A 22,952-nucleotide genomic window follows, 5' to 3' on the forward strand; every position below is an offset into this window, starting at 1 on the left:
CGCCGGCCTCCACAGGCATTAGAACATGTTTTTTAAATTATTTAAAAGTCATACTGTGCATTGGAAATAAAATTATAATGGAAGACATGGTAACATAAAGCCGTAGGTAGATCCTACACAAACACACATGCCCCTATTGTTTTTCTATTTCTTTCTTTTTGACACAGTCTGGCTCTGTCACCCAAACTGGAGTGTAGTGGTGCGATCTCAGCTCCCTGCAATCTCCACCACCTAGGCTCAAGCCATTCTTCCACCTCAGCCTCCCACCACGCTGGCATTACAGGCGTGTGTGACCATGCCTGGCTAATTTTTGTATTTTTAGTAAAGACAGAGTTTCACTATGTTGTCCAGGCTGGTCTCGAACTCCTGGCCTTAAGTGATCCACCTTGGTCTCCCAAAGTGTCAGGATTACAGGCATGAGCCACTGTGCCCCCGCCCTCCCCCACACACTTTTTTTTTTTTTAATTAGAGATGAAGTCTTGCTGTGTTACCCAGGCTGATCTGAAACTCCTGGGCTCAGGAGGTCCTCCTGCTTCAGCCTCCCAGATAGCTGGGACTACAGCCGTACATCACTGCAAGCAGTATTCAACCCCTCCTCTTTTTTTTTTTTTTTAATGAGACTGAGTCTCACTCTGATGCCAGGCTGAAGTGCGGTGGCACGATCTTGTCTCACTGCAACCTCCTACTCTGTGGTTCAAGCAATTCTTCTGTCTCAGCCTCCCAAGTTGCTGGGATTACAGGCATACACCACCACGCCTAGCTAATTTTTGTATTTTTATGGAGACAGGGTTTCTACTAAATCCCGTATTTTCAGTAGAGATGGGGTTTTCTTTTGTATTTTTAGTAGAGACATCATGTTGACCAGGATGGTCTCGATCTCCTGACCTCATGACCTGCCCTCCTTGGCCTCCCAAAGTGCTGGGATTACAAGAGTGAGCCACTGCACCTGGCTTTTTTTTTTTTTTTTTTTTTTTTTTTTGAGAAGGAATCTCCCTCTGTCTCCCAGGCTGGAGTGTAGTGATGTAATCTTGGCTCACTACAACCTCCACCTCCCAGGTTCAAGCAATTCTTCTGCCTCAGCCCCCACCATAGCTGGGATTACAGGCGCCTGCCACCACCCCTGGCTAAGTTTTGTATTTTTAGTAGAGATGGGGTTTCACCATGTTGATGGTCTTGAACTCCTGACCTCATGATCCACCCACCTTGGCCTCCCAAAGTGCTGGATTTACAGAAGTGAGCCACCATGCCTGACCTAATTCTTATTTTAAATGGATTAAAACTTGTTTTTATGCTAGTATAGTGTCTATGTAAAGAATATGGTCTCTAGAGTCAGACTGCCTGAGTTTGGATCTTGGCTCTCCCTCTAAACCATTGTGTGATTTGGCTGAAAGTTACTTACCTCTATTCTCTATCCTCTAGTTTCCCCATCTATAAAATGGGAATAAGAGTACCCAGCTCACAGGTAATTGTGAGAATTATAAAATAATAACTTCGAAATGCTCAGGGCACTGCCAAAAATATAGTTAAAGTACTCAACATATTAACTATTTTGAGAACTTTTCCTTGCTTTTTCAACAATTTCACTCTTTTACCTCTAAATTCAGCTTCTGTTGGTATTCTACCCATGGTACCTGTCTTATACTGCACTGAAAAGTATTTCTCTTCTAACTGCAATATTTTAATGCTTTCAGAGTCCTTTCAGTCATTGAACACACATGACAGAGCACCTATTAGGTTATCAGGCACTCATCCATGTGCTTGGGATATAGCAGTGAATTAGAAAAGTCATTGCCCTCATTGAGGGTACATTCATCTTTCCCTAACCTACTTCTTTGTCTATTATCAGTCCAATGCATTGTTTGCTGTCTGAAATGCCATCCTTCAAGGGCTTTGAGGAGATATGGTGGTGGACTATACCAGCCCCAGGACAATAATAAGGTCCAAGAAAATACTTTTCAACAAGACCAAAATTAGACCATGGAGGGGGACTTTCAGTCTGGAGTGATGGAGCTCTAAGGAAGACAAGTACATGAGGTCAGTACTGTAGTGGACATGACCTGTGCCCTATGCAGGCTCTACCTATTTGTTCCCTTTTTGAAGCTGCGGATTATATAGTTAATCTTTAAACAATTTGCAGATGAGGAAAAGCTGAGGCACATCAATAAAATAAATTGTAGGATATCATAAAATTATTAAATGGCAGACACAGATTTTCCTCAATTTTTAAAAAACTTTATAGAGACAGATTAAGTTTTATCATGTAGCCCAGGGTAGTCTTGAATTCCTGAAGTCAAGCCATCTACCTACCTGCTTCAGCCTCCCCAAGTGCTGGGATTACAGGCATGAGCCTCCACACTCAGCCAATTTTTTTTTTTTTTAAGACAGAATTTCCTTCTGTTGCCCCAGCTGGAGTGTAGTGGTGTGTCTTCAGCTCACTGCAACCTCCACCAACCAGGTTCGATTATATCTCATGCCTCAGCCTCCTGAGTAGCTGTTATTACAGGTGCTGCCCCCAGACCCCACAACGCCCAGAGAATTTTTTGTGTTTTTAGTAAAGATGGGGTTTCACCATATTGGCCAGGCTTGTCTTGAAATCCTGGCCTCAAGTAGTCCACCTGCCCTGGCCTCCCAAAGTCCTGAAATTATAGGCATGAGCCACCACGCCCAGCCCCAGTCAGTTGTTTTTTTTTTTTTAAGACAGAGTCTTGCTCTGGTTGCCCAGGATGAAGGGCAATGGCGCAATCTCCACTCACTGCTACCTCTGCCTTCCAGGTTCAAATAATTCTCCTGCCTCAGCCTCCCAAGTAGCTGGGATTACAGGCATATGCCACCATGCCAGACTAATTTTGTATTTTTAGTAGAGACGGGGTTTATCCATGTTGGTCAGGCTGGTCTCCAACTCCTGACCTCAGGTGATCTGCCCGCCTCAGCTTCCCAAAGTGCTGGGATTACAGTAGTGAGCCACCACACCAGGCCATCCCAGCCGAATTTTTTTATATTTAAGCCTATATGCTCTAAAGCCTGGGAGGAGAAATTGAGCCAGGTAACTTGGGCATATCCTTCCTCTCATACAGTTCCCTAGACCACAGAACAGACAGATGTGTCAGATTCATTTTGAGTACTTTGCTATTAAAATTCCCCAATTTTTTTTTTTTTCTGGAACAGTGTCTCACTCTGTCAGCCAGGCTAGAGTGCAGTGGCATGATCTCAGCTCACTGCAACCTCCATCTCCTGGGTTCAAGCAAGCCTCAGCCTCCCAAGTAGCTAGGATTACAGGCATGAACCACCATGCCCAGCTAATATTTGTATTTTTAGGAGAGATGGGGTTTTGCCATGTTGGCCAGGCTGGTCTCAAACTCCTGGGTTGAAATGATCTGCCTGCCTTGGCCTCCCAAAGTGTTGGGATTACAGGGGTGAACCACTGTGCCCGGCCTAGATATTCTTGTGATTAAATAATTCTGTAGTTCTCCCATCTGAATGCAAGTCTCTAGAAAGAGGCCCAGAAGTGAGACGCATAAGCTGGGAGAGAAAGTTGATTATTGTTACTGTTTGTGAACAAAAGGATCCCCTAGACCAGTAAGACTGTATGCTCTATTAGAGTAGGGACTGAGCCCTGAAATTGTCTCTATAGTTCAGTGCAGTGCTGAGCACACTCCACTCCACAGAAACTTGATTTTAAAATGATTTTTTTTTGAGACAGAGTTTCGCTCTTTTTGCCCAGGCTGGAGTGCAGTGGCACAATCTTGGCTCACCGCAACCTCTAGTTCAAGCAATTCTCCTGCCTCAGTCTCCAGAGTAACTGGGATTACAGGCATGTGCTACTGTGCTCGACTAAGTTTGTATTTTCTGTAGAGACGGGGTTTCTCCATGTTGGTCAGGCTGATCTAGAACTCCCAACCTCAAATGATCTGCTTGCCTAAGCCTCCTAAAATGGTGGGATTACAGGTGTGAGCCACCGTGCCCAGCCTTAAAATGATTTTAAAAGGGGAGGTCCTCCCTTGGAAAGGTCTTTGAGGGATGAAGCATGGAGAGGTTTATCCTGGGGACTAGGGTCTGATGAGAAACTGGGGTGGCATGAGAGTTTCCCTCTGAAGAAAGCATCTCCTGGTAGACAAATGGCATTTCCTAAGCCCCTTGGTTCCCTTCTTTGCAGCTCCTCAAAGACACTGGAAAAGCATCCTAACATGCTCTAGACAGAACAGGAAAGGGTCCTTTGGCTTGAAAGAATCAGCATCCAGAAGTAGTACCTCACTCTTCATCCAGTGATCTCCATCCCTGAGAAATGTGCTCTCCTAAATTATTTCCTCCATTGATATGCCTGCTCTCCTTCCCCAAGGCATTTGTTTTGTTGGCTAATTCCCTTTGGTAATTGGTTTATCACTCTGTTAGGAGTCGTTTCCTGTGTTTATTTCATTATACAGTCAAAAAAAAAAAAAAAAAGAGAGAGAGCCCTTGAGTGGACCGAAGGGATAAGGAAAATGGTGCATGTTTTCCTGATGTCTACGTGCAGCAAGTGCCTTAATCTTTGCCCCTGTCTTCCTGGTGCTGTTGCCAGGCTGAGACCCTGGTTGGAGGAATAGAGCCTGCAGCTAGAGCAACTAAGGCAGCCTAGGATGACTGCCAGGTCCCCCAGGATGCATGAGGGCTGCCCACACCAACTACTGGGGAGAGGATTGTTATTCCTTTGGAGGTGCTGGAGAAGGTTGGTGGGGGGAAGGTGGAAGAGAGGAAATAAGGCAGAGATGAGCTCAGGGTCCCCAGAGAATGGAGCCTTTGTGTGGGGTACAGATGAGGGACAAGGGGGTGATTGTGTGGGAAGGCCGGAAGTGCCACATAGACTGGCACCACCATAGTCAGCACCAGATTCACCCTTCTGCTCTAAGAACTCCCTGTGCCCCAAGGGGCCAGTCCCAGACATGGTCAGGGGAAGCAGGGTATGCCTGAAGACTATAAAGGATGGGAAGGTGGAAAGGCAGATATATAGCCAAGGGAAAATGAGAGGTATCCCCCATTACCCAGACCCAGGGAACAGGAGGCTGAAGGAAAAAGACAGAAGCAGCTTTTACTATATTTACATCCAACAAAACTTCACAGGGAACAATCCTTATTGCACAGGTCAGGGCCTGGGTGGGAGAGGCATTCCCCAAGGTGGGGCGAGCAAGAAAAATTAGGACTGGAGGGGGCACCAGTTCTTCCTAAGGGGAGCTTAAGACTCCTCTAGCTCTCAATACCTGACTTTGGAACTACAAACCACCAGACCATGGTGCCCTATTTCCCTTCTCTTTCTCACTCTCCATAAGAACCTCATAAGCAAGGGGGCTGTGGCTCCAAAATAAATAAAATAAAATACAAACACTCAGGTAGAAAGGCATGGAGAGCCTTGGGCTCCTTCAGCAACGCCAGGGAAGAGGGACCATTATTGGTGGAGAATGAGCTCCCTACCTCCCATTCAGGGCAAAGGCTCAGTAGCTCTGCATCTTTCCAGTTGTTTTTTAAAACAAAAACTTTAAAAATGACCAGGGCAGTGCAGATCTGTGGGTACCCTGGAGGGGAGTTCCTGGTATAGAACAAGGGAAGAACAGAGCTGTCCCAACACCCCTAGATCTCCCCCCAACATCAGCACGAACAAACTGGGTAGGTTGGAGACGGGGCAGTCAGGACTTTTGGTAACAGTGGGTCCCTCTTCCTGCTGTCCTCGATGGGAGCCTTTCACCGGGCATGCTTCCCAGCCTGTTCCCAACTCCATGAAGGGAACAGGGAAGGAGGTTAACTCTGGAATCCCTTCTCCCTCATTTCCCCACCCGAGGCTGGATAGGGAGGATTAAGGGTCTCTAGCATTCTGGAGGTGCTCCAAAACATTTTCGGCAGTCAATGGCCTTGGGAGTGGGCATCTGTGCCCGCCGCTGCCTCAGTTCCTCCTTGCCCATGCTGCTGGCCAGCTTGTTAAAGGCAGACTTGTACTTCTTATCGAAGGCCACTAGGGAAGAAGGTGGAAGTCAATACATTAGGACCCCAGCCTCCCACACCTGGCCCCAGATCCCAAAACCCCTCAGCCCCTTGCCTGCTCCCTCACCTATGTCCACATGGTCCTTGCCCAGAGCAGCCATTGTCAGGAATAAGATCTCACGGTAGATTCCCCTGTGGTGGAGACAGAAGTATATGAGCAAGGTAAAAGGGGTGCAGAGCCCAGGACAGGCCAGGGACCACCCAGATGGTAGCATCATACCTCTGCAGGTGCAGGCCAGTGGGTGGGGGCCCTAGAGTTTCCAGCAGAAGCCCCACAGCTTTGTGCACTTCATTGAGTCCAACATGGCGCAGCACCGACTCCAACAGTGCCAAACTAAGGGATGCAGGTACTGGGCCTGGCCACACCACCCGCTGGGGGATCTGGCCTGGATGAAAGGAAAGAAAGCCACCAGGATCACTGAGCCCTCTGGGTATAGGACCCACCCTCCCAGCCCAGGCCAAATACCAGACTCACTGTGGACCCTCCAGAGCACATAGAGAGGTGGGCAGCTATTGGGGTCAGGGGTCAGTACATCCCACAGCAGCCGTACCTGAACAGAGGCTGGATCAGGGGTTAGCCAAGGAGATGGGGCCTGGGGGAACCAAGATAGGGGACACAGTTAGGCTCAAGGAATGGGAGGCAGAGGATAAGAAATGGACAGGTGGTGACAAAGAGACAGTGGGACATTACAGGACACAGCCAAAGAGAAGAGGGAAAGGAATTCTCATTCCATCAAGAATGTAAGCTCTTCAGAGCAACGACTGTTCTGTAATCTGCTACATAACTAGTACCTAAAACTGCCTGGAACATAAAAAGCACTCAATACTGGTGGAACGAACAGACAATATGAATCATTTTTTAGGTACCAGGCTCTGCACAAGGTTGTCTGTACAACCGCCCAGTGAGATAGGTGCTTATGCCATTTTACAGATGACAAAATTGAGGCTCAGAGTGGTAAGTGAAAGGGCCAGGATGCAAACCAGGTGGAACAGACTCCACAGCCCATGCTCTTTCTACAGTTCCAAGGACACGGCAGACAGACAGCTGAGAGAAGAGGAGGGAGGCACTTAGGAAACAGGGGCCACATGGGGGCACCGACCTGGGGGTGTGAAGGCCCATCACAGGAGGCCAGCACCAGGCCTGGTAGAATACTGGGTAGGCGTAGCCGTTGGAAATACCACAGAAGGTTCCAGAAGATGATAGGGTGGGCAGAGGGCAACTCAGGCAATGCCAGCACCTCACTGCCCTCATTCTCTACCAGTGACTCCAGCTCCTTACGCAGCACCAGGGGGCTCAGGTATGCCCATGCTTCACTCTCAACCCGCCGGGAGGCTCCCTATCAGGCACAAAGCGGGAGGGCAGTAGAGGGAATGTACATCCCCAGAGCCTTGCCTCTCACTGAGCCACCACATCCAACAGCTTCTGGGATGCCCCTTGCCCTTAAGGGAAAGAGCTGTGCTCATCTCTCCCTGGCATCCCACAGGCCCCACACAGGGCAGCAATCCCATTCCTCATGCCCCGTGGCCCAGCCCTTACCCCCATATGCCCGTTGCAGAGCTGGGGCTCATCCAGAGCAAGGCAGAGCCTGCGGTCACTGAGCACAGGGCCAGGACCCCCAGGGACAGGAGCATCTCTGCTGCCACTGGAACCAGCAGGCTTGGGACTGGGAACCCTGCAGGGGGACAGCAGCAGGGGGTCAGCTCTTGGACCTTCACCTCCCTACCCCACCCACAGCACTTGCCCTGCCTTGGGCACCTGGGGCGGGAATCAAGGGTCTGGACACTGAGCAGGGGCACAAAGGGGCAGGCGCAGAAGGGGCAGGTTGTGTTGAGGTTAGAGTCATCAGGTGCCCAGCCAGCCATGATTTCCTCATCGTACACCAGCGAATCACAGGCGCGGCACAGGGAGCAGCTGGACAGCAGAATCTGTGGGCAGGGAGAGCCAGGAAGTAGGCCCTGTCTGGCTGCCAGCACTCTGGAGCCCATGCCCCTGCCCCAGCTCTTCCCACCTCCTTCCCATCTCCTGCCTTTGACAGGGTGACTGTGTGCTATGTGTGTTCAAGTACATCTGTGTGGGAGGGGTTATCCTTACTTCCAGGGAAGGTGACTGGCAGGATCCAGGGGTGTCACTGAGGCGCTCTGAGGAACGGCGAAGACTCAGGTTACTGAGGGAAGATTCTGAGAGGTCCCACTCACTGCCCAGAGAGGCCGAGCTCTGCCATGACATGAGAAACCATGGTTAGCTAACCCCATGCTCTTCTACCCAAGAGCCCCCTTTTTGGACATTCTTCCAGTTGTAGCCCTCCTCAAGCCCCACTAATGCTGAGGTGTCTGGACCCTCCTTCGCTGGCTACCTCAGAGGCAGTAGATCCAGGACGCTCCCGGGGGCGCAGAAGGCTGTCCATGGGGCTGCGGCGGGCTGGGGGAGGCAGGTCAGGAGGCAGCTCAGGTGGGGGAATGCGGGAGGTGGGGGAGTGGCGGGAAGGAGTAAGCAACTGTTGGAGGCGGGCACCCAGCCCTCGCCGGGGGGTGCCTGCCTCATCCTGTCGCCCGCCAGCCTTGGGTCCCCGCCCACTTAGCCCTTCCAGGGCCTCAGTGGACTGGGCACTCAGGGCTGAGCCGGAGCCACCTGGGCTGCCTCCAGGGAGTGGCTCTTCCCCCGTCAGGCTCAGGTCTGAGAGACTTCCATCATGCCAGGGCACAGGTGATCCCCGGGGTTCCAGGACCCCCAAGGCCTCTATCACTGCAGCACAGAAAAGAATGAGGGAAGATGAAGCCCAGCCTCTCCACCAGCTTCTCCTTTCCTGAGTAAACACAATTCCTGGCTGCACAAACTCTGGTGCCACAACCCCCACCATGATGACATCCTGGGCAGGACTCCCTCAGAGTCTACAGCACCCACCACAGAGGGCTGCCCTCCACTGTCTCTGGTCTTCCCTTCCTCACTAGCAGGTGGTTAGAAAAGTTGATTGGGGGAGTGGGGGAGACAGACAAGGGCACTCACTGTGGGCCATACCAGCCTCCACAGTGGGCTGTGCCCCTCGGGCACTGCCCAGGCTACCACTCTTCACCAGGCGCCCAGGGGGTGAGGCCGGGTCTCTCAGACTTCGCCCAGCCCAAGTAGTCTGGCGCTGAAGGGTGCGAGTAGGGGAAGGGCGCTCCAGATAGGGCTCTGTAAAAGATGAGAAGGGGTTTAGAGGCAGCTGGCTAGGAAGCAAGTCCCCTGTTCCAAAATAGAGCTCCTTAGATGGACCTGGGTTTGCAGGGTTCCTCCCAGACAAAATTTTATCCATTTTGTTGCCAGCCACGTGTAATTTATCAATCCCCAGAAACAGAATGCCAACCATTAGACCAGCCCCAGCTCTCCATGCCTTTCCCTGCCTGAGCCCAGGTACTCCATCCCCAAGCCTGTCTCACCAGGCCCTACCCACCGGCCTGGGAGCTGCCTGTGTCTTGATGTGCTGACGCCTGCTGCTGCTGCTGCTGCTGCTGCTGCTGCTGCTGCTGCTGCTGCTGCTGCTGTCGCCGTTCTCTCAAGGGCTGGCGGAACTGAGCAGCCCCCAGGACAACATTCCGGAGCTTGGCCCAGCGCAGGCGCCCACCTGGTGTGCCAGTGGGCGGCCACTTGCTTTCCAGCACAGCCTACCAAGCACAGTGCCCATCAGGATGGCCCACTCCCACACCCTAACCCTGCCTCATACCCACTCCCTGTCCTGGAGCCCCAGGGACCACCTTCCCTTGCAGACATCCTGCCTAGGATTGTCCTGCCAGTGGCTTAGCCAGGAACAAGAGCCCAGAAGAGAGAGTAGGCAGCAGCTGCCTCCCAAGGGGCCTAGAAGAAGCCAGTGGCAATGGAGAGAATGTGTATCCAGACCCTGCTGCTTACAAATATAAACTATATGGCTCTGAAGAAATCATTTCATTTATTTGGTTATTAGTTTCCTCATCTAAAACACAGGAGGCAGTTTAGTATCATGGCTAAAGGCCTGAATTCAGGAGATATGGATATGCTTCTGCCCATACTCTTTTTTTTTTTTTTTTTGCGAGATGGAATTTCACTCTTGTCATCCAGGCCAGAGTGCAATGCAGTGATGCAATCTCAGCTCACTGCAACCTCTGCCTCTCGGGTTCAAGTAATTCTCCTGCCTCAGCTCCTATGTAGCTGGGATTAGAGGTGCCCACAACCATGCCCAGCTAACTTGTGTATTTTTAGCAGAGACAGGGTTTCACCATTTTGGCCAGGCTGGTCTCGAACTCCTAACCTCAGGTGATCTGCCTGCCTTGGCCTCCCGAAGTGTTGGGATTACAGGTGTGAGCCACCTCGCCCAGCCCTGTGCCCATATTCTAAGTCCTTAACTTCTTTGCTGTGGGACCTTGGACAAGTTACTAACTCTGTAGCCTCATCTCCTCATCTATAAGATGGGATAACAATCATCCCACCTCATAGGGCTATCGTGAAGATAAGATGACGTAAAATGTGTGATGCCTATGGACCAGTCCCTGGCTTAGCGGCTAACACTATTATTTGCAGACAGGGCTGTCATTAGTGGGAGTCAAAGTAGCCTCCTCTGAGAAACTGTAGGTGCTAAGATACCACAGGAATGCACTGTGGATGACAGTGGTTCCAGGACCTAGGCAAACGGTACCAGCCCAATCTCCAAGGAGTGAGTGAAGCAGCAGCATCCTCCCCTCACACACCCTGGCACAGCTGCCATCCCACCCCTCACCCCAAAGTAGGTACCTTATTGTAGTATCCGTAGGTGATGGTGTTGGGCACAATGCCTGCTTGCCGCATCTCCAGCATGACCCGCACAGACAGCACAGGCTGCCCGTAGTGTGAGCAGAGCTGCATCAGCACCCGGTAACAAACCTGGGTCAGGAGAGGGGCAGGAAAATGGGAGACTCACTCCCCACCAAAACCAAAGCCTCGGCAAGCCTCTTCCATCCTCCCCGATTCTCACAGACATCACTGGCCCCTGGCAGGTCCTGGGGCTGCCTCCGAGCCACCCACTCTTTCTGCTGACCCTGCCACTCTACAGTCTCCACTGCTATCCCCTGAACATGCTTATTCACTCGATGAATGTTTACAGATAACCTGCCCAGCTCTGGGGCTCTACAACTTCTTTCCTTAGTCTCCACCAAGTTTCCCTCTCACAGCCCCCTCCAGCTGCACATGGTTCACTGAGCCTGGGTGTGGGCGTGGCCACACAGATTGCCTACCTCGTCAGGGAGCACCACCTTGCCGCTCTCCATCTGGCGCAGCACGTGGTAGGCCGTGTGCAGGGCCTGTACCCGGGAGGGCGCTGACCGCACGTAGGCGGGCAGACACAGGAACCACAGCCCATAGCAGTGCCCCAGCAGGCACCGGGCCCATAGCTCAGGCACAGCTGCTGACTTCTGTGCCATCCGCTGTGCAACCTTCATCTCCTAGGTAGGATAGGGGACACATCAGGGTGAGTCCAATGCCAGGTCATTTTTATTATTTATTCACTTATTTATTTAAGACAGGGTCTTTCTCTGTGGCCCAGGCTGGAGTGCAGTGGCGCCATCTCAGCTTATTGAAGACTCGACCTCCTGGGCTCAAGCAGTTCTCCCACCTCAGCCTCCCAAGTAGCTGGGATTACAGGCACGCACCACCATGCCTGACTAATTGTTTTGTACTCTTTGTAGAGACAGGGTTTTGCCATGTTGCCCAGGCTGGTCACAAATTCCTGGGCTCAAGTGATCTGCCCGTGTCAGCCTCTCAAAATGCTGGGATTAAAGGCAGGAGCCACCAGGACAGACCTTAAAATGGTGTGGGGAGAAGTAGCACCTTCTGTGAGGAAGTCTGTGCCCTGAGGAGGAGGAAGGATGCTGTACTCCACAGACTGCAGCCCTGCCTGGAGCCTCGTGCAGAGAGGCTGGCCCTGGAGCATGGGCAGGTGCCGCAGAAGACATGGCCAGCCCCTGGATTCCCAGAGTGCTCAGAAGACGAAGGTGATGATGATGATATGACAGTGATAATGGCAACTAATGTTTATACAGGGTTGGTTATGTGCTCAGCACATTTGAACTCCTAACAACCTCATGGGGTAAGTACTATTTTATCCTCATTTTATAGATGAGGAAACTGAAGCAGCAGCAGCCCTCAGCCTGACCCAGGTCCCTCAATGCGGTCCGCCCACTGCTTACCTGTTTGGTACGGCGAGGAGCAGGACTGCTGGGGGCACTACGGGAAGGGCCCGGCACAGGCAGGGCCCCAGGCTGCTCCTGAAGAGACTCAAACAGCTCAGCCCGTAGCTCTGGGAACCCATCATAGCTGGAGGGCAGAGAGAAGCAACATCAGGGCAAGCAGCACAGGACCAAGCAAGCTGGACTGGACCAGCATATAGTCCACCTGAGGGAACAAAAGACTCACCAGTACTGGGGAGTGGAATCACTGCCCTCTGGTACGGGAGGCTCCTCGGGAGGCGTGATAAAGACAGTGAGCTCACTTCCGGACAGCTCCTCTAGCTCCACTAAGGGTGTTGGCTCAGGCTTCTCCTGCTCTGGGTGGACCTGGAGAAGGATTATAAGAGAGCGGGTGTTGAGACGGTGGGCATGGAGCAGAGCCTGGGTGTCCAGATGATGGCATCTCTCAGGAGAGCTCATCCACAGGGAAGGAGACACAGCCTGGGAAGACGCAGAGTCAGGAACGGGAGGGTAGTAAGTCACGTGTATGGAGCCAGCTGTATGTGGCTGCACAGGTTGTGCACTGTATAACACCAGGAGTGCCATCCAAGTCACAGCTCAGATACAGAGTTGTGTTTAAAATGGCCCTGCAGCCAGATGCAGTGGCTGGTGCCTGTAATCTCAGCACTTTGGGAGGCTGAGGCGAGCGGATTACTTGAGGCCTAGAGTTCGAGACCAGGTTGGCCAATGTGTCAAGTAGAAACCTGTTTCTACTAAAAATACAAAAATTAGCTGGGCATGTTGGCATGCACCTATAATACCAGCTACTGGGGAGACTGACGCAGGAGAATCACTCGAACCAGGGAGTTGGAGGTTGTAGTGAGCTGAGATTATGCCACTGCGCTCCAGTCTGGGAGACAGCAAAACTCTTATCTCGAAAAAAAAAAAAATTAAATTAAAAAGTTAAATAAGGCTCACGTCTGTAATCCAAGCACTTTGGAGGCCAAGGCAGGTGGATCACCTGAGGTTGGGAGTTCAAGACCAGCCTGACCAACATGGAGAAACCCCGTCTTAAGAAAAAAAAAAAAATTAAAAAAAAAAAAGTTAAATAAATAAAATAAAATGGGCCTGGGATCTACAGCCTGAATGTGCCCAATCCTGTCTAAAATGGCCTGGGGGCAAGAGAAACAGTGAGAGGGAGAGCAGAGGCCAGTGAGTACACAGAAGGGCTGATACCTTGTCAACACAAGAGTCGAAGAATTCGAGGGCAGCATGGCGAGCGGAGCCGAAAGAGCACTCCTCAATGAACTGTGAGAACATCTGTGTGTGCAGCAGCTGAGAGTAAAGTTTGTGGCTGGAGCGCTCCCGGGATTTGAGGAAGCCTGAGGGGGATGGGAATGGGGCAGAGGAGGGAGGTGACCAGAGCTCCCCACCACAGCCATAGCTTTTTAAAATATCTTCTTGGCTGCCTGCCCGCTCAGGCCCAAGGCCATCATCTCTTGGACCCTCTGGCACAACTACCCTCATACCAAGCTGACCAGCTCAGCACGCCCAGCATGATGGTCCTAGGGAATCCCTCCCTTTGTGTGCCTGTGCCCACTGCCTCAGGCTGGGGCATCTCCAAGGGCAGGGTCCCTGCACAGAGCTTGGCCCATGGGAGCTGCTCACCACAGGGATTACTACGTCTACCCAAGGCCGGGACTCCAAAGGGCAGGACCACAGCTAGTTCATCTTTGTAATCTAATTCCCCACAAGAGTGAATGTCTCAAAGCAGGTGTCCATAAAAACATTTGTTGGCTGGGCGCGGTAGCTCACACCTGTAATCCCAGCACTCTGGGAGGCCAAGGTGGGTGGATCATGGGGTCAGGAGATCGAGACCATCCTGGCCAACACAGTGAAGCCCTGTCTCTACTAAAAGTACAAAAATTAGCTGGGCGTGGTGGTGGGTGCCTGTAATCTCAGCTACTCGGGAGGCTGAGAAGTGCTGAACCAGGGAGTCCGAAGTTGCAGTGAGCCGAGATGGTGCCACTACATTCCAGCCTGGCAACAGAGTGAGACTCCATCTCAAAAAATAACCCAAAAAACAAAAAAACAATGGCGTGGCTGCCAGCCCCCTCTTCCTTTCTGCCAGAGCCTGCCCCTTGCCACCTCCTTCCATGATACCACCTCCCGGCAGAAGACAGGTCCTCCATACCCTGCAGGAAGAAAAGGTTGTCAACATCACGAGCTCCCTCGGACGGGGCCTGGGTAAGTGGGCGCAGGAAGACTCGGTAGCCCTTGAGCAGACAGGCCATGAAGCGGAGGAAGGCTCCTTGGACTTCACGCTCAAGCCGGGCCCGGCGGCCACACACTGCCTCGTAGTCTGTCAGTAAGAACTCCAGGGACGCCTCCTCCTCAGGTCCAGTGTATGCTAGGGGTCAGTGCAGCCCGAGAGTCAGGGCTGGCTCCCATAGGGTTAGCCCCAACAGTGCAGCCCGAGAGTCAGGGCTGGCTCCCATAGGGTTAGCCCCAACAGTGCAGCCCGAGAGTCAGGGCTGGCTCCCATAGGGTTAGCCCCAACTCTGCCCTCACAGCCTCCATCCCCACCTCCAGCCTCTGACAGATCTTGCACCAGTAGCGACGAAAACATGACCTTCAGCTACAGGTTCAAGCTCGACATTTCCCACATGTTCAGGAATACCGTCCGCCCCTCCATCTAGCTTCAGTTGGAATTATAACCTCCCTCATTTCCATAAAATGTAATCTTTTTTTTTTCCTTTTTTAAAAATTAAAAAAAAAATTTTTTTTTTCTTTTTAAAGAAACATGGGGTTTCACCATGTTGGTCAGGCTGGTCTTGAACTCCCGACCTTAGGTGATCTGCCTACTTGGCCTTCAAAGTGCTTGGATTACAAGCGTGACCATGCCCGGCCACGAAATGCAATCCTAACTCTGCTCATCTCCTCGAGAAATGCCTAGCTCCTCACAGACCTCTGCAAATTGGAGGTTTGAGGCCAAGGACATTTTCCAGCCTCCCTCCCCACCCAGGCTTCTCACTCTGGTCCAGCTGCTGGTACAGGGTTGTCAGTGTGGCCAGCAGAACCTTGTAGGGTTTTCGGGGCAGGGTCCGAGGGGAGAGGAGCTTTTTTTCCTCAGTCCTGTGAGAGAAGCATAAGGGGAAGGAGTGGCAAGGCTCTGGGGAAAGGGTGACGGGGCTCCTTGCCAGCCTCCCCCGCTTTGTGCCTGAAGCTCCTTTTGAGCCCGTAGCGCTCCACACACCAGCCCATTCCTGCCCACCACCTGGCAGCCCCCAAAGGAGACCCAGCCTCTTACTGGAAGAGCGTGTTGGTATCAAGGTCGACACAGATGACATCAGCAGGGGGGTCATGTAGGTCAAAGTAGCTCGAGTGGATACCCACGATGAATGGCACGGGGGCACTCAGCACATCTGCCAGCACCAGGGGGCACAGCGGAATGTAGGGGCACTGCCAGTGCAGTGGGAAGATCATCTGAAGCACCAGGCAGTGAGAACCAGTGAGCAGGGAGTTGAGGCAGCAATTGGGGGCACAGGAGAGAGAGAGAGAGAGGGCATTGGCCTTGGTGAGTTGGTGCCTGCTGAGAGAGGCTGTTGGAGGTAGGCTCTAGAGAAGAGCCCCTGATGGAAGCTCTGCATCCCTGCAGGCTGTGCCCAGGGAAAGGGGCTGAGGATCCTCCCCAAGGAAGGAAAAGGGAAGAGTCCAGGCAGGGATGGGGCACCAGAAAGAACCACAGTTCTGGGGAAGGTGGGCCAGGCAGGGCGGCACTCACCGAGACGAGGGCCTCACAGACGCTGGTGAGCAGGTCTGGCCGCAGTGAGTGGACCAGCAGCTTGTGCTCTGTGAGCACAGCCAGCAGCAGTGTGATAGCCAGCTCAGGGCCCAGGCTCTGCAGCAGCTGCAGGAAGCTGGCACCACTGCAGGCAATGCCAAGGTGGGGAAACGGTCACCAGGAGAGCCTGGAGACCTTCCCCAGATGCCAGGCACAGCTACCACCTGGACCCAGCCACCACCTGGACCCAGACTGCATCAACCTCAACAGTCGCACCCACCTGCCCAGCACCTACCATGTCCTCCATCATTAAAGCTCCCCTTCCCACAACCTAAGCACATACCTGAGGGGTAGGGGTGAGGATACCGGCTGACAGAGGAGCAGGTTGTCATAGGGAGACATCTGGGAGGGAAGAAGACACAGCTCAGGGTAATGATGCCAACTCCGTTCCTTCCCTCAGCCCAGCCCCAGCCTCAGCTCTCACCTGCACTAGGATGCGGGGTCTCTGTGGGGAAGGGAAGGGGACGTTGTGAATGAAGTGGGAGATGTGCCTGGGGGACAGAAAAACAGGTCAGAGCACACTTCCCAGTCCAGCCCTGTCCTACCTCCACTTCTTCTCAGCTCTTCCACCTGTTCTCAAGAACCTTATTCCTTCCTAAACCCCACTTTGAGACCTGTGTCAGCCTACAGAGCCTCCATTATGCATATAATTTGTGCAGATCAGAAAAGAGATCCTCCCTGGTCATACACAGCCCCTTGGCAGGACCTAACTAGAAAGTTGAGACTGGATTTCAGGCCCTGCTCCCCTCCTCAGCCCATGGCATTTTTGCAGTGGATGAGCTGTACAACCATGTATTGCAGCCCTGTCCCTTACCCTGGGCCCAGCCCTCCCCTCGCCCACATCTGAATCTCTCCCATCTCTCCTGGCCCCCTTATTCCTTCCTAACCCCTTCCCAATAGTAGAGGAGCCACGCTCACGCTTCCAAGGGCAGGCGGTGGGGGCCTGAGACGGAGTAGCGGTAAAGGAAGGTAAGGAAGGCGCGGAAGGCAGGGAAGGCAGGCCAGCGGGACAGTACAGCGATGGCGCGCCGGCTGCGCACAGCTCTGCCCCCCAGTGCCCGGCCCCGCTCCACGGCGCTCAGCAGGCCCAGTGCCCGTGCCTGCCGCTCTGACAGCCTGGCCCTCGGAAACGCCTCGTAGAACTGCAGGGCGGCACCATACACCTGGCAGGGGGCAGAGGGATGGTCAGACAGGCCCTGCATAGCCCAGACCCCTTGCCACACTCCACACACCCACCTTATCACCAGCTGCACCAGTGAGCACAAAGGTGGAGAAGACGGGTACGGGGTACTTGGTCTGGGCAGGCCAGCACTCGATAGTGGCCCCCATGGGCAGGCAGAAGACGGGCACTGACTCGGGCAGCGGGAACGCCTCATTGTCCTCCTCCGGGTAGCGGCCCAGCAGCTCTGCACCCCCAGCAGAGTTGGGGGTACCCAAGAGGAGCAGGGTCCATCAGACTCCAAGGGAAAGAAACCAGGGGATCCCAGAGAAGGCCCAACTGTCAAAGGGGAAGTCAATGCTGGGGACACTTAAGGTGCCTGCCAAGAGGTACCAGGGCAAAGGGATGTAGGGTCACAGGACTGGAGGGACGAAGGGGCCACTCACCTGCCTCGTACACCAGCGTGTTGGCCTTCGCCAGGCCCACCTTATAGCACAGGTGCACTGCTGGGCCCCACTACCCAGAAATGGCAAGAGAAAAGCAGATACACAGCTAACAAAGGTTTCTGGGGGCCATTTCCATTCTACCATACCTAAATGTTCTTTTGTCTTTGAAGCTCCCATTAATCCCAGTGCCCCAAGACCAGAGTTACCCCTCTGGACCCACCCCTGTGGTCAGAGCCTTGGTCCTTGGATGCCCTTTGTTCCCAGCGTCCACACCCACCCTGACACCAAGAGGGTCCAGGTATGAGCTCTTGGTCCCACTCACCATGCCAGGGTTGAGGTTGCGGGGCAGCCGGCAGTAAGTATGAGGAGTGCCCTCGCCCTTACTGGGCAGCACCAGGCAGAGGTCAGTGATGCCTAGGGCATGCAGCCCTGCCCCCTCTGCTGCCCGCCGGTAAGTGAGGTAGGTGCGGGGGTGCCCGGGGCCTGGAGGGGCCAGGTTTGCTGAGTGGCTGTAGGGTGTCGTGTCAAGCACTTGGAAGCCGGGCTTGGGACGTTCCTTCCCCTCATACAACACCCTTAGCACAGAGAGCAGAGATGTCGGGAGGTCAGGGTAGAGGACAAAGACCCAATCCTGCCAGATCTGCCTACCTAGTCCCCTAAACCTGCCTTGCACCCGCAGCCTTATCAAACTCTAACACCGGGGCCCACCTCTTCTTGCTGAACTCTGTCCTTCAGAAGCCTGTGCCCTCTCATGCCTTTGGCCTTATTTCATGGTGAGTAACAACCCTGCATGGCTTCTATGGCTCTCATTAATAAACACTAAGAATCAGCTGGGTGTGCTGGTTCATGCCTGTAATCCCAGCACTTCGGGAGGCAGAGACAGGTGGATCACCTGAGGTCAGCCATTCTAAACCAGCCTAGCCAACCTGGTGAAACCCCGTCTCTACTAAAAATACAAAAATCAGCTGGGCATGGTGGCTTGCGGCTGTAGTCCCAGCTGCTCAGGAGGCTGAAGCAGGAGAATCGTTTGCACCTGGGAAGCAGAGGTTGCAGTGAGCCAAGATCGCACCACTACACTCCAACCTGGGCAACAAAATGAGACTCTGTCTAAAAAAAATAAAAATAAATAAGATGGGGTGATGTAGCTCACGCCTGTAATCCCAGCACTTTGGGAGGCTAAGGTGGGCAGATCACAAGATGAGGAGTTCAAGACCAGCCTGGCCAACATAGTGAAACACCATCTCTATTAAAAATACAAAAATTAGCTGGGTGTGGGGGCACACATCTGTAGTCCCAGCTACTTGGGAAGCTGAGGCAGGAGAATCACTTGAACCTGGGAGATGGAGGTTGCAGTGAGCCAAGACCATGCCATTTCGCTCCAGCCTGGTGACCAAGCAAGACTCCATCTCAAAAAAAAAAAAAAAAAAAAAGGAATACAAGCTATCACTGACTGACTCTGTGCTAAGTCTGTCACATGGGTTATCTCATTTAATCTCGACCTTCCTATGAGGATGAATTATTTTCCACAATTGACAGATGAGGAAAACAGGCCCAGAGGGGCTCAAAAACATGCCTAAGCTCTCAGAGCTAGCAAGGAGCAGCACTAGCACATGAATTAGAATCTGTGAGGACTAAGTACCTACAACTTCAGTCCTTCCTACCCAGCCTCTGGCCCACCCAGCTCCCATCTCCACTGCCCTTCCCTGTTCCATAGTCCTGCCTCTCCCTATTCACTGGAGTCCCTCCCAGCCTCCCTTGGTGCCAGAATGGGTAGGGGCACACACCCCAGCTCTACGAGGGGGGGCTTGTCACGGCCCCTTCGGTAGCAGATGACAGGTTGAGTTCCACCCAGAAGCCCAGCACTGAGTTCCAAGGGGTGGCCCCCGGCAGAAGCCTGGATGCACGTGTAGCCCTGGGGTACCTCCTCGCCCAGTGCCCTAGCGATGACTGCCACATCTGTGATGGGCTCAGCTGGCCGGGGAGGGCGCAGGGGCCCACTGGGTTCAGGAACCCACGTTTCCTCAGAGATGGGTGCTCCGTTCCCTGCAAGCCCAGCTACCACGAAGTAATCCACCAGCCGGGGGGGCCGCTCCTCCGCCATGGCCCCCCCCTCACTCACTGCATCTGGAATGGTCAAGTGGGAGAGAGATGAAGCAAGGAAGGCTAGGGATTCCATGGCAACCAGGATGCTCTCTTGCTCCCCTCCTCTTCTTAGTCCTTCCAAAGAAAGGCAGGATAAGGGGCCGGCCTATCCTGAACTCTCCCGCCTGTGACATCACCAGGCTCTCACTGCCCACCACAGCTTCTTAAAGAAACCAGGTCCCTCCCGCCTAATGGTCCTGGCATTCTACTCAAAGAACCTCAACTCCACCACACACAGCTAACCTGGGCTATGATATCACATTGTCCATATGTCCCTTTTAAAAGCTCACCAGTTATATATAACACAGAGATCACAATGTCATCTGTAATAGCCTTCCATGACATCCTTCATGCTGGCCATGACATCATACCAACCCCACAGTCTTTTTAAGGGTTTCTGACCTCCCTACTCTAGTTTTGACACCATAAGAACTTTGTGATCCTGCCAATGTTCTTAAACAGCCCACTCCGAGGTTTCTAAGGGGACACCACAGGTTTCTGAGAAAACCCACAGAGCAAAAGTTTTAGTCTTTTCAAAGAACCCAAGTGTCCTTTCTCCTAGCTTAACTCCACAATCTGGCCCAAAAAACAGTGTTCTCACACCTCCAAGATCCTTAGGTAGCTCATTAGATCCAAAGTGGCTGTAAGAGACAAGTCCCAGCCGTGCCACACCCTCCACCATGGAGCCGAGAGATAGAAACAGGCCCACAACAGTCTACAACAGTCTAGTTCTCACCTGCCTCCATGGACCAACCCGGGGGAGTAGGAGCCCCAAGGGTCCTGAGGCGCCCTAGGGTGCAGAAGCTGGAAAAGAGCCTGGTGGGTAGCTTGCAGCAGGGGCCCGGAGGCATGGGGGGTGCTTCAGAGGGGAAGGGAGGTTACTTCCTGAAACAGTGGAGGGGAAGCTGCAACTCAGAGGAAGTCAGCCTGTGGGTGTGTGAGGTGGCAGTGGCAGTGGCAGGGTTACCATTGAAGGTGTCAAGCACACCATCACGCCAAGTTGGAACCTCAGACTATAGGACCCTGAGCAAGGCAGAGGAGGATCAGAATGGTTCTAGGATGTGCAGTCCTACTAACCTCCCACTGTTCCCCAGAGAACAGGGAATAAGGAATCTCGTGGGGCCAGGCAGGCTCTCTTCTTCACCTGGCCTCTGGACACACACACATACACACACACACCAACCCCAGCTAAATTTAGACTCCACTTCTGGGAGGTGAAGCGAGTCAGTGTCAGCCTCTTGATTTAACTCTGGGGCACAGACCTGTCCCTCATCCACTGAGGGCGAATGGGAGACCTATGCCCAAGGCAGCAGGCAAAGGCCATTAGGTGGGACCTTCTAAGGGGCAAGTGGGTGGCACACATCGCAGGACCTGCGCACCAGGGCCTCCCCTCACCAAGCCAGGGAAGAGTCCTGCAGAAAGCAGCCCTTTCTCCTTGGGGAAGGCAGTCGGCACAGGGCCCACTCCGGGTCCCCACGCCCGCGTGCTGGGTGATGGGAAGTTCGGGTTGGGGCAGAGGGCACGCCGAGGGGGAGGAGGCTGAGGAAGGAGCAGGAGGGCAGAGAAGCAGGCGCGCCAGCGGCCGAGGACGTGACGGCAGCAGCGCCGGCCGCCGCGTGACCCGAGCAGGAGGGAGGGCGGCTCCGACTCCGGCACCCGCGGGAGCAGGAGGGGTGCAGGAGGCCGGGCACGGCGAGCTATCTCCGGGCGGTGCCCTCCCCTCCACTTTCACTTCCCCAGGAGAGAGGAACCGGAACCAGATGTGCAGCGCTGGACAGCAGCTGGGGGCCATTCCCCGCCCGCGCTCCCTCCCGTCCGTCCCCGCCTGCCGCCCCGCCCGGTCCAGCCCCTACCTGCCTGCCCCGCGCTTCCCGGCCGGCCGGCCCGCTGGCGGGTGGCTCGGAGGGCGAGCTGGCGGGCCGGCGGGCGGCGGGGCTACCCGGCCCCGGACATGGCGCACCCGACTTGGGCGCCGCTCCCGCCCCGGCTGTGAGTGAAGGAAGAAGAGCGCGGGGCGCCGTGGAGGGAGATCCGGGCGGTCCCCGCGTCCCCGCCGCGCTGCGCCACGCGGGGACTGTGCTGCCGCGCTGCTCGCTCGGGCGGCTCGGTCCTCCCAGCTCCCGCGGTGCCGGGGACCTAGCGCTCCTGAGAGCGCCCCGCTTTCTCTACTCCCCCCACCCCCCCCGGGCCGCGGGCGCTGCCGCTACCCTCACCCCCCCTTCCTCGGCCGGCGGCCGTGACCCTGGCAAGCGTCTGCCCAGCGCCCAGCTGCCTGCAGCCCGACCCCTGGCGGCTGGGAGGGCCCCCTGCACCCAGGTAGCTTCCCACCATCCAGCCCGTGCCGCAGGACACTGACCCCAGGCGACCCTGAGGTCTGCAGAACGCTCCCTTCCTGCCTGTGTCCTGCAGTCAGATGTGGCATGCATGATGTGAGCGAAGGTGAAGCCCCGAAGGACTAGGCCATGGGGACCCAGGTGGCTCTCCCGACTTCCAGGTTTAGGGTACAGAGCATTCCCCTCTGGCCAGAACCAGCAGCTCTCAGTTCTCTTTTCTGAAAATGACAAGAGCTTTGGAAAGAGGAAGAGGAGAGGCCAGGACTGCAGGGTGTGGAATAGAGCAGTGGAGGTAGGGGAAAGGTAACTGGGGGAGAACTACTATTCTCACTATTCTGGGTGGGGGAGAGAGGAGTGCAGAGGCCCAGACTGCTCGTCCAAGGGCAGTCCAATCCAGAAAGAGAAAACCTTCACAACATGCTTGGCACTGAAGGATCTGTTGAATTAAAACTCAAGTGATGAGTGGTGAAGAGTGGAGAGGATGAAGTGAATTCATGTATGGTGAGGGGGTGGGGATGAAGGCTTCCCTGAGACCTAGGAGCACTTCAGACCTGTGGGCTCAGCCAGCAATCACCCCCTCACCCCCTGGCTCACTGCCAGACCTGGGGTTGAGGAAGAACTTGTCTGACCACTCAAAGTCCCCATCCTCAGAGCTGCAGCAGGGCCCTGGACAGACAGGAGGACACATGAAGTGATTTCCTGCCACCATGGAAGGGTACATCCATGCTGGGTACACATTCCAAGGCTGTAGGGCCCTTCCACAAAGCACAGTGGTGCTAAGAAGATGCAAAAAAGCTAACAGATAAAAACACCCATGGCCCAAGAACTCCCTAGATCCCCAGCCATGCCCCAAATCATAACCAACCACACCA

The 22,952-nt window shown here is 54.0% G+C and overlaps 1 protein-coding gene across 12 annotated transcripts; it reads right to left on the minus strand.

The window, feature by feature from the left end:
- Nucleotides 1-5,042: 5,042 nt before the first annotated feature.
- On the minus strand, nt 5,043-21,914 carry DENND4B (DENN domain containing 4B). Of its 12 annotated transcripts, none has more exons than XR_013529374.1 (28): nt 21,601-21,914; nt 19,390-19,729; nt 17,928-18,180; nt 17,606-17,675; nt 17,237-17,406; nt 16,919-17,163; nt 16,425-16,491; nt 16,284-16,342; nt 15,941-16,085; nt 15,467-15,642; nt 15,191-15,291; nt 14,351-14,566; nt 13,393-13,538; nt 12,404-12,543; nt 12,178-12,304; nt 11,227-11,433; nt 10,748-10,876; nt 9,438-9,648; nt 9,023-9,178; nt 8,361-8,749; nt 8,099-8,221; nt 7,763-7,932; nt 7,544-7,679; nt 7,107-7,343; nt 6,558-6,599; nt 6,227-6,392; nt 6,074-6,138; nt 5,043-5,977 (listed from the first exon to the last, which is right to left on the minus strand). XR_013529374.1 is itself a non-coding variant. In XM_078355752.1 (28 exons), exons 2-28 carry the CDS (start codon nt 19,559-19,561, stop codon nt 5,832-5,834), a joined length of 4,203 nt encoding a protein of 1,400 aa, XP_078211878.1. In that variant the 5' UTR covers nt 19,562-19,729; nt 21,601-21,914; the 3' UTR covers nt 5,043-5,831. The 12 variants fall into 12 exon arrangements, 8 of the variants coding, with proteins under 8 accessions (XP_078211878.1, XP_035135822.2, XP_078211877.1 ...); XR_013529373.1 differs by having other exon boundaries at nt 9,011-9,178; XR_013529372.1 differs by lacking the exon at nt 21,601-21,914 and adding an exon at nt 20,484-20,610.
- Between the last annotated feature and the right edge of the window lie 1,038 nt (nt 21,915-22,952).

Source organism: Callithrix jacchus, chromosome 18, assembly GCF_049354715.1.
Source record: "Callithrix jacchus isolate 240 chromosome 18, calJac240_pri, whole genome shotgun sequence".
NCBI lineage: Eukaryota > Metazoa > Chordata > Mammalia > Primates > Cebidae > Callithrix > Callithrix jacchus.